The 15,407-nt window shown below is 42.4% G+C and overlaps 1 protein-coding gene across 5 annotated transcripts in view; it reads left to right on the top strand.

Annotated features, from left to right (window-relative positions):
• Window positions 1-735: 735 nt before the first annotated feature.
• The window catches only part of ZNF521 (zinc finger protein 521), a 405,801-nt gene continuing 391,129 nt past the window's right edge, over window positions 736-15,407 (top strand). For 2 of the 5 annotated variants that reach the window (XR_008844205.1, XM_056521755.1), the window contains exon 1: window positions 736-2,307. Coding sequence is in view for 4 of the 5 variants with exons in the window: in XM_056521755.1 (XP_056377730.1) it covers window positions 2,268-2,307 (40 nt within the window). In the remaining variant the exon portion in view is untranslated. The remainder of the gene's footprint in view (window positions 2,308-15,407) is intronic. The other 3 variants (XM_056521752.1, XM_056521753.1, XM_056521754.1) reach the window with 3 other exon arrangements.

Raw genomic sequence — 15,407 nt, 5'->3', positions numbered from 1 at the left:
ACCCATTGAAACATAAATGAGCTGCATCCATTCAAAAGACCTGTGGTTTTCGATGTTACAGTTGGATCTCTCTCCCACCAAGCGATCGCTCCACCCATTGAAGCCGACTGGCTCCCTGTCATCAGCTGACTAGTGAGTCAGGTCTCGGCCGCATTGCAACCTGGGAAAAATCTGAGACAACAGTCATTTTGTATGCTGTTAAAAATAAATATTGGGTTGAAAATCACAGAATTGTGAGAAAACTGTCACACACAGGTACAGACACTATATTATGAACTACACTAACTTTACAGCCCCTGTAGCATAGTCAAATAATACCCCTTTAAGTATATTGGAAATTTTACTTTTCAATATAGTAAGCACAAGAGGATTAGTTATGGTCACTTTTCAAAATATGCTTCTTTGCTAGTGAAGAGTGAAAGACTATAATTGTTTTAAAATGCAATAAACAAAAAGGTCATCAATATATATATATATATATATAATATATATATATATATTATATATATATATACACGCACACATACAAACATTAATCGCAAAGTCCTATGATGCACCTTCTGAAAATACATGTTGTATCATATGTGCTGAAATGTGATAAATAAATTACAAATAAAATAAATACCTGCAACAATATATCCAAGAATATATATATATATATATATATATATATATATATATATATATATATATATATAACAAATGTTACCATATTTACAAAGCTCTGTAGAAACACAGATAAGAAAAAAAGATTCAAAAGAATAAAGCAATAAAAAAACAATGCAATGTCTGGAGAGGAGATATCATTCTTTTCATTATTTAACATTAAAAGAAAGTGAGAGAACAATAGAGCACAACATAACAATCTTTTGCTTTCTTTCCTCCCAGTTATTAGCAACTTTAAACAATGTGGAAAATGTTGTACTGGGGATCAGACAAAAAAGATGGAAAGACAATGGTAAAAAAGCCAGAGAGAAGCCAGTGCTGTGCATCCTTACATCGCTTCAGCCAGAAGAGGGACCTTTCCACTGCCAGATAGCTGAGCTCTCCTTCTCTACAGTGAGGGCAGAGATTGAGGATAGAGTCCATCTCTAGCAGTTATGTCTTTTAACAGCAGGCAATGGGGAGGGAGGGAGGCAGGCAGGGAGGGAGGGGGTGTTGTGCATTGTGTATGTGTGTCAGTGTGTATGTGTGTGTCATCACTACGTGTGTGTGTGTGATGTGGCTGTGCTATTATTATGATCTCTCTGTCTCCATCCTATTCCCTGCTCCTCCTGCAGAGGCTCCTGATCCAGGTCTGAGTAGCTGCTTGGCGTCCAGTCCACGTCTTGGCTGAGTCCCCCTCGGCTTTTAATCATGCCCCTCTGTCTGTGTGTGAGTGCAGGCAGGCTGACAATGATTTCCTCAGTGATTACGTACAGAGCGAGTCCCTGCGGGTTAGGGGCCCCCTCTGGAGCCATCCTGATGGCTTTAGGGGCCTTGCTTCTATTTTCCATTATTATGTGGACTACCGGAGCGACAGCGCAGTCCAAGACCTTGCAGGTTTGTGATGAGGAGGGAGCACACAGCAGCAGCAGCACACATCTCCTTCTCTCTGCTCTCCTCTCCTCAAGCCAGGCGTAGACTTTTTTCTTCCCAGAGACAAGGAGCTCATCCAGCTCCTTAGACCGAGATCTCAGGCATCCTACGAAGAGCTATCTTTCCCCCAACAACCCCCTCCCCTACAAAAACAAACAAAAAACAACAACCCCCCCAAAAACAAGACAGACCCCCCCCCTCTCCCTATTACACAACAAGCAAATAATAATAACAATAATAAGAAATAAACAGCAGCTCCATGCAACAGCCGCCTAGTGCCCCTTCCCTCCGATCACTTGTAGTGCTGCTGCAGGGAGTGCAGGAAAGTCAACACTTTATTGTGTTTTTTTTTAACCATTGGTCATTTTTGCTGTTGCTGAGTTTTGATCGTATTTTTAAAGAATTCTCTTCCCTCTTGGACAGTCCTAGAAGAATTCATCCGTCCTCTGTTTTTATTTTTAAAACCACTAAATAAAAACACGAAACTCTTTAGAGTAAATTGGCCTTTTTTTTTTTTTCTAATATTCTTGAAGTTTTCTCGGCCAGTGCACTAGGGCACAGACAGGACAGGGAGTCTGGAGGACAAGCACAGTCTTGGCTGTAGGGGGATCACCCTCGTTGTTGTTGTGTGTTGCCTTGTAGTTGTGTAACGGGCTGACATTGAACAACTTCAGCTGTTTGCTTTTAGGATGTCTCGCCGCAAGCAAGCGAAGCCAAGATCACTGAAAGGTAAGAGACAAAGCGGCGCTCTCCTTGTGCTGTGGCGTGTGTGACTTGTGCTCTAACCCGCCCTATTCATCCAGACAGGGAGACGAGCCACAGCTCACACCAGGGCAGGGACCTCACAACTTCCCCCACAAGCCTGGCAGAACAGCGGCGCCGAGGTGTGGTGCACATTACCCGGTTCTGTTGCCGTTACCTGCTGGTATAAAGTTTGTGTCACATGTGGTTATAGTGTATGTAGCTCGGTGCTGTCGTGTGCTCGGATAACGGGGCCGCTTTATTCCTGGAAACTTTATCGACCGCGGCGCGCGGAGGAGAACTGTGCTGGAATGTGGAGAGTTCTCTGGCGCCCGGTCACGTGACGGCCGGGGCTGCGGCGGGAAAGTGTGTGAGGGATGAGCGGCGGAGTAACGGGGCAACACTGAGGGACAGAGCGGCGGAGTAACGGGGCAACACTGAGGGACAGAGCGGCGGAGTAACGGGGCAACACTGAGGGACAGAGCGGCGGAGTAACGGGGCAACACTGAGGGAGAGAGCGGCGGAGTAACGGGGCAACACTGAGGGAGAGAGCGGCGGAGTAACGGGGCAACACTGAGGGAGAGAGCGGCGGTTTTATAGAAAGGGGAGCACCACAATGGGAGAGCGGCGGCGCTGTACAGAGCGGGGCACTACAGTGGGAGAACGGCGGCGCTGTACTGACGACGGGCAGTGCTATGGAGAGTGGGGCACTAGGATGGGATAGCAGTGCCGCTGAACTGACGGAGGCGAGCGCTGAAGAGAGGGGGCACTGTAACGGGAGAGCAGCGCTATAGAGCGGGAGACACTATAACGGGAGAGCGACGGCGCTGTACAGGGTGGGAACTACAGTGGGAGAGCGGCGGCGCTGTACTGACGGAGGGCAGTGCTATAGAGAGTGGGGCACTAAAACGGGAGAGCGGCGGGGCTGTAGAAAGCGGGCACTACAGTGGGAGAGCGGCGGCGCTGTAGAAAGGGGGCACTACAGTGGGAGAGCGGCGGCGCTGTAGAAAGGGGGCACTACAGTGGGAGAGCGGCGGCGCTGTAGAAAGGGGGCACTACAGTGGGAGAGCGGCGGCGCTGTAGAAAGGGGGCATTACAGTGGGAGAGCGGCGGCGCTGTAGAAAGGGGGCACTACAGTGGGAGAGCGGCGGCGCTGTACTGACGGAGGGCAGTGCTATAGAGAGTGGGGCACTAAAACGGGAGAGCGGCGGCTAGAGTGGGGCAGAGCTCGGGTGCGCGCGGCGCTGCTCGTTCAGCCGTTACTGCCCCAGTAGAATGATGCACATAGAATGCAGTCCGTTATTGTGCCGCTTACCTCAGCACATCGCTGTGTACTGTGCCCCAGGATGTACAGTGTAGTCATATATGGTTACATAACCAACCATGTACTGATGTGGGAAAGAACCGGGAAATGAAAGTATAATAGAAGAAGATGCGTTCAGCCTATAGATAATGGATAGGAGACAACTTAGGAAATTGCTGACACTTTTCAATACATAAAATGGCTCAAACTCCCAATATCTGTCAGAATTCCTACAGCTTATAATGTAGCCTCTTTCTTTATGTTTTACTATTATTTCCCACCCAGTAGTATCCATCTCCATCGGTAGCATTACCTGCTATAAGGTTGTGTATGAGGAGGAGGACAAAGGCTGGCTTGTTGTGGTTGCTCTGAATACTGTGCTGGGCCCACAGGAATGTTGGAGTCTGCTCTCCAGTATAGGATTCCAGTACAGCTTAACCCTCTGTGTGCTGTACTAGCCTGAAGGATCAGTAGAAAGTCTCTGCATAATCTACTTATCCCAGGACCCTCTCACAATGCTATATATTGCCTTATGCAACTTTTTTTCCTCAGGGAGGGGAGATTTTAAATTTTGTTACATTCAGTTATAAATAAAATGTTTATATTTTCTCTTATGACACCACTTTTACCTCTTGGAAACTTTAAGATTGTAATGTGGAAACATAACTAAGAGATATTCATTTGGTTTATTTTCCCTGTAATATGTATTACAAAAACTACAGAATAGTAGATCATTTTTACACATAAGCTTAGGATGGTTAAAATGGTGCGTGGATTAATCCTGGTAGATAAGACATTTGCAATGGCAAACAGCATTAGTATGGGAATATTAATGGCGACTTTGTGTGAGTCCAGGAGCGTTTTTGTGTAAAGGTGTTGTATCTGCAACTTTACATTACCCCCCCCCCCCCCCTTTTCACTTATCATAATCGCCTGCATTTGTTATAGATGTTCGATCAGTGGATGGAATATTTTCGAGAAAAACAGTAACAAATAAAATGTAGCACTCTCACCTTGCTGCTTTAGATTACTTTTTAGAATTTTTTTCCCAAGTTTATACCTTTATCACCAAAGCTAAGACAAACTCATGATTGTAGATCGCTGAATTTTAACATCAGATTGTTCAGTTAATTCTGTTCAAACTTACTACTAGTTGTATGTGTAAATTAGTTATGATAGTTATTAAGAGGAGGTAATGGGAATGTTAGCATACTTACTGTATAACCCAAGATGCCAACAACTTTTATAGATGCAATTGTGAAATCTACCCTATGGTTTAGTACAGCTATGCTTGTGTAGTGTGCGTTTGTGGTCCTGATTGTCTGCTCTGTGACAAGTAATCAATGCTATTAACTGCTTACGTGCTCTAAGGATGGTGAACCTATCAGTCCATGTGGTGATGATAGTTAAAAATAAAACAAAAAATATATTGGCAAAGCATTTTTCTCTTATTTTTTTTTATCTCAAATAAATGAACTTGTAAGATATTGTTTCTACATATAATTTTTATATTAACATTTTTTTTGTTTCTAGAAATATTATATAAAATATGTGTTATGAATTATATATTCATTGATAACTGGCAAAGTGGAATGTTAAACAAAAGTAATGGTCATGGAGACAGGCTAAAAAAAAAAAAAACTTAAAACATTTGGAAAAAAAATTTCTGCAAAATGATTAAGTTGAGATATTGTTTCAGACTATAGCTAGTCAAAGCTGCTTATCTCAGAATCTTCATTATCCCAGTTGTACCAAATAGAGGTTGAGATTTATTACAATTGACCTACATATTGCTTTCACTCTGAGCACCTAGCTTTTACTTTTATGCCATTATGCCCACAAATACAACTGGAACTTATTTTTGTTGTTTAGACTTGACAAAAAATATTCTACCTTTAAAACGTATAGTTTAAGTAAAATCTGTACCCACCGACACAATCAATAAAATATTTCTATACAATGGCAAGTGATTTTATCACTTCTGTCGTGTCGATGATGATTCGATTCTGTAGATGTTAATAGTTCTGTTATATTCTGACCATCAGCAAAACAATAAGTTAAAAATACATTGTAAATAATAATTTAGTTGTTTGTGAGTGATAAGTAAGAGGTCAGTGTTGGATACAAATATGTTGAAGGCATATTAACTCTTAAGAACATTTATTGGATAGAACTCGCACCCAGAATCCTTTGTATCAGTAAGCTTTGTTATTAATGGTTGGAAGTAGGTACTTGTAGATAGAAAGTTGGAAGTTCTTCATTTTGACTCTTTATATTGGCCTTGCCGTTAAGAGCCTGTCTTCTTTATAATATAGTATCTGTATACATTTCTGTGCTTTTTAGATCATTGGGTATCAAAGCAGTCACTTCAGTCATCAGTTTTTGAGTTTTATAATTTTCTAAGCAGAACTAAACTTCAAATATCTACTATTGTGCAAACAGGGTTGTGCACATGTAGATTCTGCAAGATACATGTTATTATGCTTCTACTGCTCTTTTGCCATCTTGCTTTTTTTTTTTTGATTAACCGGATTCTTGTACTGGGTGTGGTCTTCCATTAGTTGAGTTTTGGTCTGTCCTGACATAGCTCCCATTAGAGTTAGAGTTTAATGATGGTCTTGTGGTCAGAACATGTTGCAAGTACTGATCTATCAGAAGTCCTTCTGTGGAATAGCTTGAACTCTCATAAAGAAAATGTCTTCCTTAACATAAATATTTTATTGCAGGAAGATGCAATGAAACATGCGTAATAAGCCTTATGCAAAACATACTTCATTGCAGGTTTGTCAAAGTTCATGCATAGTTTACTTGTCCCTTTTATTTAGTAATTAATTCTTAGCTCTAGTAATTGCAAGGTTTTATATATGTAGCGAAATTCACCTCCATGATCTGCTTGTCCATTTTTGGCTTATTTATTTCACGTTCCTCTTCTTTCTTACCTTTTTAGGAGCATTTAGCTTTTTCCACTTTGACTCTGAAAAAAAGTTTTCCAGAATGCATTTCTAGACGTCTGTGTCTTATTAATTGTTTCCATACAAATCTGATGTCTGACGTGGTTGTTACAGTGAAGGCTGGACCTTTTTTTTGTACTGTATAAAAAGTCTGATTTTTTTTCAGGCAGAAACAGCTTTTGATTTAAATACTCATAGCTTGGCAGTGTAGATGAATACTCGGCAAAATGCTTTTTGTTACCCTTCAATGTATTTGAATTTTCCTATTGGCTCCTGTTAAGCTGTCAAAGGTCATCTTTAGTCCACTGGGAGAAATGCAACTTTCTAATCCTATTTCAATTAAATCAGAAATATGGCCATGTGTTTTTTTTTCTTTTCCTCTTGCCTAGGGAGTTGAGGTAGATACAGAATGTAACAGGCATTCCACCTTCCCTCTTCTAGAATATACATTTCATATTGATTCAAGTATATTTTACATTAATATTGCAGGGTAATAGAAAGTCAACAATTGCTGTTAATGTCACCTGGGATCAGATGCTCTGCTAAAGCATTTGAATGCTGTAAACTACAATATAACTCAATTGACCTGCACATGGACAAACATATTACCAGTAAAAGTCTTTTTGAAATGGTATTTATATTGTAAAGTTCTCACTTCATATTTCCAATTGAACACATAGAATGATGTGCTTAAACCATGTTTAGTTTCCTCATATTTACCCCATAGTATCTATTACACTGATACATTCTAATAAACCGTTTGTTAATATTTTTGTTTAAGAGCTCAAGTATAACTGCATACTGACTGCCTTTGACACGGACACCTGTGCAATGGAAGATATATATATTTAAAGTTGGGGTTACACACAACAGACTTTTGATTTATAATAGCCTCTTGTTGAACTGTCTTTTTTACCCTGTGACTTTCTCCTTGATATTTTGTATTGCAAAAGTTGCAGGAAGGTCTCCTGAAAGTGTGTTATTGCGCTAATCATTTTGTTTCTATAGACTGTTACTGCAATGCCAAATGACTTTTCACAAAAAGTCTGCATGTAGCCCTTTTCTAAAAAAGGTTTAGCGCCCATGGAAAAATGTAGAGGTATAATTTTTACAATGTAGAAATAGTCTGAACCAATATACTAAATGTAAAGATGAAATGAGATTCTGTAAAAATTTAGAAATCTTATTTCCTTGAAGAACTGCAGATGTTTGAAAGGCAAGTGGTCAAAAAGAATTGAGTTTTGGGAATATGCCTAGTTTGTAAAATGAGGCAATCTGCAGAATCTGTAAGCCTGCCATAGTCGTGCTGCCCACGAACAGATATAGTTACAGTTCATTGTTATGGCTTAAAGAACAATGGTGTGCAGATTATTGACAAAAAAAAAATTGTGCATTGCTCTCCTGCAGACTGTTATGTTTGTACCTTTAACTATTTTTATGGATTTGTTAGTTGATTAAAATGTATCAACATTTTGGGGTGTATGAACGGTACAAAGTTAAGATAGTTTGGAATTCATTGGCAAGTTATCTTGATTTACTTTGTTATTGGCATAGAGAAATGTTTCACTGTTCATCTTATGTAACATTAAAACATGTCTATAGTATGTCCAATTGTACTTTCACTTGCTCTTATAAAAAAGACCACATCTCTCCTCCATTGTATTCTGGTGATCTTAGGATCGCAAAGAGTGTTAGGCTGGCATTACATATGGACAACGTGTATCAGTTTTGTAGCATCCGGTGTCCATTTTTTCCGAATGCCGGATGGGGGATCGCAGCAAGATGCATTCCCCTGTCTGGTGCCGGTGCTGCAAGTCCAACCAGATGCTGGATGAATATGAACTGTCCCATTCAAATGAATTGGATCAGTTCTATCATCAGTTTCATCTATCATTTGGGAAATAATGCCATATGACGCATATATTTAAACCCAGCCTTATTTGGATCTTCAATTTCAGGTGAATGAACTTTAAAGGATATGCACTTCCATTATCCATTATAGTTTTATGGTGAAAAATTCCATGAATGACTCAAAATCAAAAGATTTCAGAGGAGCGCCATACCACTTCATGCACAAATAGAAAGATCTAAAATTTATAGCCAGCTTTAATTATATTCAAAGGTGGACCATTGTATGAATGTATAGAGCGGAAACTGTAATATTGTTTGAATCGTTTTTTTTTTTTTTTTTTGCTTATATAGTGCAGCATAGGCTATTGCTAGAGCCATTGCTAGATCAATTCTTGCTATTGAGGTTCCTCAACTTGCAGTCCTAGGTTCTGGCCTTTTTTTTTTTTTTTTTACACAGCGCATATTGGCTTTTAGTACCATGCTCTCTATGCTAATGAAAGCCATATTCCAATGACATCACATCTGCTTTACTAAAATATAATCATAAAAAGCAGTTATTGTCTGTTTACCATCTTTAACATCATAATCTCTGTTTCTCTCTAGCTGAAACTGAACTTCTTGTTTTTCTGCCATCAAGTGACCTAGACCTGATATTTTTATTTTAGCAAGTAGTACTATTTTAACCTCTAGGCAGCACCCCTGGGTAATGTTTATCTCAGATCTGTTATTTACTCCCTGCACCACAAAATCATTTGCCAAAATTTCTGGTTCCTTCATCTCTTGATTACTGTAACGGCCTATCAGTGTCACTAGGCCAGGAGCCTCACCTGTCTGCTGGAATGTAGCTTTGAACCAGATGAGAGGAGTAACAGTACTTTCCCTTAGGGCACCACCCCCAGGGCATTGTGTGAGACTGGAGGAGATACTTCAGGTTGAATGTTTTGACAAGCAATGGAGCATTAATGTCTTAGGAGCCTAAATTCTTTCCTCAGGACCATCTTCCTCACATATAATCTACAATTTCCAAAGACCTTCTTGAAGTCCGGAAATGTTTAAAATGTTTACTTAGGTTTGAGAGCAAAGGCAAAACTATATCTTGATAATAGAAAACCTATTGATGATCAGAGGGTACAGAAGGGATGTATAGAAGCAATTGCAAATACAAAGAGAAGGCAGTAACTAAAGACAAAATTAAACCAAATAAAATGTGGAGCAAACTTGAAGGTGCAGTTAAGCAGAATTATCACTCTGAAGCAATCATTGCATTTGGAAAATGATGTGTAGCAGCGATCCGCTTAGTCTTAGCAGCAGAGTTTGATTAGAGATAGGCAGCCTCAAAGATTTGGTGGACATACTCTAATCAAGTTAACAGTTTGAACCAATTATCTTGGTTGTTATGCTTGTACATATGTCTTGGAAATGTTGCCAACTAACATCAGGGACTAGAGGCTTGACAGATATAGGCAAATGTATATACAGGCTTAGAGCGTTACTGTCATGAAAAAACAACTACTAATGTGTCGCACAAGTTGTTGATCGCACCAACTCTCACACCTAAGACCCGCTGTGATATTATCTGGGGAAGCAGACGGCATTACGCTACTCTCACCACCTGGCTGGGAGATCTGACCTTTTTTTTTGTATGGATGCCATTGAGTAGAGCACAATACTGCCCACTTTCCCATCTAAAAATCCACAATCTTACCACCAAGGAGGATAATGGAGTGCTGCCCACAACTTTTTGAATAATGGTATTTATTTAAAAAAAATTATAAAATGTACAACGCGTTTCAATGCCAGACCGACTTCTTTCTTGAGAAAGAAGCCGGTTTGGAACACGCAGTCCAGCATGTCGGAGGAGGCAGCTGCAGCCTTGTATTCATGCCGTTGTACGTGTTTTGTCGGCATTAGCACAACCACCCCAGGTGAGTCAGTTCTAGGCTCACCTTTGTAATTTGTTATTAGCCGTTGAAGGATATCACACAAGTGCCTCTTGTTCTTTTATTGCACTTTCTTATCTAATAACTCTGATCTTATGGGGGTTCTCCGGTGGAAATTATTATAATTTTTTTTTCAGATGAACTAGTTCCAGAAAGTTACCGTATATACTCGAGTATAAGCCGAGTTTTTCAGCACGATTTTTCGTGCTGAAAACACCCCCCTCGGCTTATACTCGAGTGAACTCCCCCACCCGCAGTGGTCTTCAACCTGCGGACCTCCAGAGGTTTCAAAACTACAACTCCCAGCAAGCCCGGGCAGCCATCGGCTGTCCGGGCTTGCTGGGAGTTGTAGTTTTGAAACCTCCGGAGGTCCGCAGGTTGAAGACCACTGCGGCCTTCAACATCATCCAGCCCCCTCTCACCCCCTTTAGTTCTGAGTACTCACCTCCGCTCGGCGCTGGTCCGGTCCTGCAGGACTGTCCGGTGAGGAGGTGGTCCGGTGGGATAGTGGTTCCGGGCTGCTATCTTCACCGGGGAGGCCTCTTCTAAGCGCTTCGGGCCCGGCCTCAGAATAGTCACGTTGCCGTGACAACGACGCAGAGGTGCGTCATTTGCGTCATTGTCAAGGCAACGCATCTATTCCGGGCCGGAAGCGCGGAGAAGAGGCGCCCCCAGTGAAGATAGCAGCCCGGACCCCCTCCTCACCGGACCACCTCCTCACCGGACAGCCCTGCAGAACCGGACCAGCGCCGAGCGGAGGTGAGTACTCAGAACTAAAGGGGGTGAGAGGGGGGCTGGATGATGTTGAAGGCCGCAGTGGTCTTCAACCTGCGGACCTCCGGAGGTTTCAAAACTACAACTCCCAGCAAGCCCGGACAGCCGATGGCTGCCCGGGCTTGCTGGGAGTTGTAGTTTTGAAACCTCCGGAGGTCCGCAGGTTGAAGACCACTGAGGGCGAATGATGAGAAGAGGATGATGAAGGGGGGGTGTGGGGATGATGAAGGGGGGGGATGATGAAGGGGGGATGTGTGGGATGATAAGGGGATGATGAAGGGGGGATGTGCGGGATGATAAGGGGATGATGAAGGGGGGATGTGTGGGATGATAAGGGGATGATGAAGGGGGGATGTGTGGGATGATAAGGGGATGATGAAGGGGGGATGTGCGGGATGATAAGGGGATGATGAAGGGGGGATGTGTGGGATGATGACAAGGGGATGATGAAGGGGGGATGTGTGGGATGATGACAAGGGGATGATGAAGGGGGATGTGTGGGATGATAAGGGGATGATGAAGGGGGGATGTGTGGGATGATGACAAGGGGATGATGAAGGGGGGATGTGTGGGATGATGACAAGGGGATGATGAAGGGGGATGTGTGGGATGATAAGGGGATGATGAAGGGGGATGTGTGGGATGATAAGGGGATGATGAAGGGGGGATGTGTGGGATGATGACAAGGGGATGATGAAGGGGGGGATGTGTGGGATGATAAGAGGATGATGAAGGGGGGATGTGTGGGATGATGACAAGGGGATGATGATGAGGATGTTAATGACGGGTCTGGATGATGACAGGGGGGGATGAGGTATTTCCCACCCTAGGCTTATACTCGAGTCAATAACTTTTCCTGGGATTTTGGGTTGAAATTAGGGGTCTCGGCTTATACTCGGGTCGGCTTATACTCGAGTATATACGGTAAACAGATTTTAAATTACTTATATTAAAAATCTTAATCTGTTCAGTATTTTTCAGCTGCTGTATGCTCCAGAGGAAGTTGAGTTCTTTGTTGTTCTTTTCAGTCTTACCACGGTGCTCTCTGCTGACACCTCTGTCCATGTCAGGAACTGTCCAGAGCAGGAGAGGTTTGCATTGGGGATTTGCTCCTCCTCTGGACAGTTCCTGACATGGACAGATATCTTAGCAGAGAGCACTGTGGTCAGACTGAAAAGAACAACTCCACTTTCTCTGGAACATACAGCAGCTGATAAGTATAGGAAGGATTAAGATTTTTTAATAGAAGTAATTTACAAATTTGTTTCACTTTCTGGCAACAGTTGATTTGAAAAATATAGTTTTCCACCAAAGCACCCCTTTAAGTGGGAGGCCCAGTGCGATCAACAACTTTTTGACATGTCAGACAGAGGACTGGTGGTTGTAATTCTAACATAACAGTTTGGACCAGTTATCCTGTTTTGTGTACTCACTAGTATGGAGGTATTTTTTTAAGAACTTAGTAAGTCTGCTTCATCTGGCTGTTATTTTGTGGATGATATCCTGAAGTCCAAGGCTTTATTCACTTACTGAAATCAGTTTAGGCATTTAGAAGCCCCTGTTGCTATAATGGTAATTCAGTTTAGTGCCCAAAGGAGGCAGGTGCTGGCTTGCCAAGCTTCCCGGCCTCCGATCGCTATCCCTGCCCATCATTATTTTATAATAAATATGCATAAGGTGGGCGGGCATAGCATGGCATACAGGACAGGCAGGGAAGCTCGACAAGTTGGCTCCCCCCTCCATTGCGCACTAAACTAAATGAACATTCTAGCAACAGGGGCCATATCTTCTAAATACCTGGACAATACACAAGAAAACCTCCAAACCACTCAGGGACTCGTCCGGCGCAAATCAGGAGATGGCAATACCGCTAGTGAGGCAGTATAGGACCCAGTAAAGTACGGTCAATGTAAATTTATTAAGAACAACGCGTTTCAACGCCAGAGCAGGCGTCTTCCTCAGGTTCAACTGTCGGACACCAGTTCCCTGGTGGATGGGATTGGCTGCATTTTGGATATATTTATACTCTCACCAGTGTTGTGCCTGCCTGACAGCACAACCATCTAGGTAAACACTTCCAATAACTACATTGCGGAACCTTACCATATTTTCATTGCACTACGGAGCGCTCTTTTGTGTGTTTTTGTAAATGCCTGGACAAGTAATATATAATTTTACTCCTGTTCACCTGCACCATAACCCAGTGTATTGGGTTTAGCTAGGATGAACAGCCTGTAAGTTTTTCTTTAAAATAAACACTGAATTAATTTGTTCATGAGGGGACACATTTAATTTTTTCATGAGGGGGGCTACAGTATCTTCAAGTCCTATGTCAGACTTCTATAGACTGCAGTATAACGTTGATTATTTAACAGTTAAAAATCTCTTTTAATAAATAATTACAAGGGAAAATTTAACACATTACACTAGCATTGAACTAAACACTTACCTAAGATGTCACGTGAGGTGTTCGGTTTAAATTTATAGATTATGGGGGGAATTTATCAAGCATTTTGCTTGTCTTTTGGTGTGTAAAAACTGCCCAAATTTGGCCCATTGGGGGTTTTGCAACTTTTTTTAAAGAGCTTTTGTCCCGAAGTGATTTTTTGGCAAACCTTTCTTGAGCAATTTTGTCTTTGCAGTGGTTGTGGAATTTCTCCAAAAGTCGCAAATTTTGTCACAGAGGTCTCCAAATGTCGCAAATCAATACCAGCAATCTTTTCACTTACAAAACTTGCTTAAAGGGGTACTCCACTGGCCAGTGTGGAGCTAAAGGTTCAGAACGCTGTTTTCACACTGTGGGGGTTGGCCACGCCCCCCTCGTGATGTCTCGGCCACCCCTCCCATAGACTTGCATTGAGAGGTGCGGCCATGACATCACGAGGGGGGGGGGCGTGTCTGACCCTGCAGCAAGAAAACAGCGTTTGGAACATTTAGTTCCACGTTGGCCAGTGGATTACCCCTTTAAAACAACTTGACAGGAGCAAAAATCCCACCGATGTGCACACACACCACACAATCCTAAATCTCCTCCTATATGTATCCTTACACTTGCTAGTCCTGTTATAAAGCTTTCTATATAAGACCATTGTTTTACTTGACAACTAGGGAGAAAAATGCATAATATAAACTGTACTTATTATAGGTTGCTGATGTTCTTGCTTTCATGTGTTGGAGATTCCTACTCAGCATTTTCTATATAAGCTATTGAAATGCTATTCATTTATTTTGGTAATTTTTGCTTTATAGCCAGCATTGCATTCCACCCATTCGGCCCAGGTGTTTTTAATTAGCAGGAGACTGCATATGGGTTTCCTCCTAGCCCTTTGGCAGGGAGCACATGGTAGGTGTTCACACTGGTGTGGTGCTTGGTGGTGGCCATTGTTGCTGTGATGCTTTATCTGTGGGGTGGTGTGACGCTGCCTGGCCACTGGGTAATTTTCCCTGTGGGCTTGGTGTCACGGAGGCATTGGTTGACGCCTGGCACTACGCCAGTGGTAGGTTAGGGACCCACTCTGACTAGGTGGCCTTGACGGGGCGAGTGGGCTTGTACTTTTTGATCAAAATGTATACTAACAACCTGTGGATGTGCGGCTATGTTTCTGTTTCTCTATTTTTGTTTTACATTTGTTAACATCATGTGGACCAGCAAACAACATAAAATATCCAGCTGATCTACATGTAATTCTGCAAGGATTTCTGAATGTCTTAGCAGAGTCTGTAGGAGAGTGGAGCTAGTAGTCAAGGACAGCAGGTTTTGCTGTGGAAAAGTCAGATGTGGTTTAATAGCACTCCTGCCTTCTTAACTGCTTTTTATATGGCACTCAAAGAGCGCTATGTGTATAATTCAGACAGTGGACCTGACATTTCCTGCATTCACCCAGGTGAACATTGCTGGGTAGCTACAGAAATTGTTGTCCCTTAGCGGACCCAGATCAGCTCCTATGTGCATGTTAGGAAGCTATGTGTACCATGGAATAGTGGCTGATGTGTCAGGTACAGAGAAATTCAGCAATACGAATTTAATATTGTGCTATTTAAGGAGAAGTATAGTGCAGAAAAATGTATAGGGGATAAGTTTTAGATCGCGAGGGGTCTGACCGCGTGTACACAAACCCCCATCCTCTCCATGCAATCTCCTACATGGGATCCTGGCTCTCCACGGGAACGGAATGTGCCAGCCGACAGCCCCCTCTATGTATCTCTATGGGAGAGCCAGAGATAGCCAAACGCTGTTTTGACGGCTCTTCTATAGAGATACATGGAGAG

This window comes from Hyla sarda, chromosome 5, assembly GCF_029499605.1.
Source record: "Hyla sarda isolate aHylSar1 chromosome 5, aHylSar1.hap1, whole genome shotgun sequence".
NCBI lineage: Eukaryota > Metazoa > Chordata > Amphibia > Anura > Hylidae > Hyla > Hyla sarda.
This window is presented reverse-complemented; position numbering and strand designations above follow the sequence as displayed.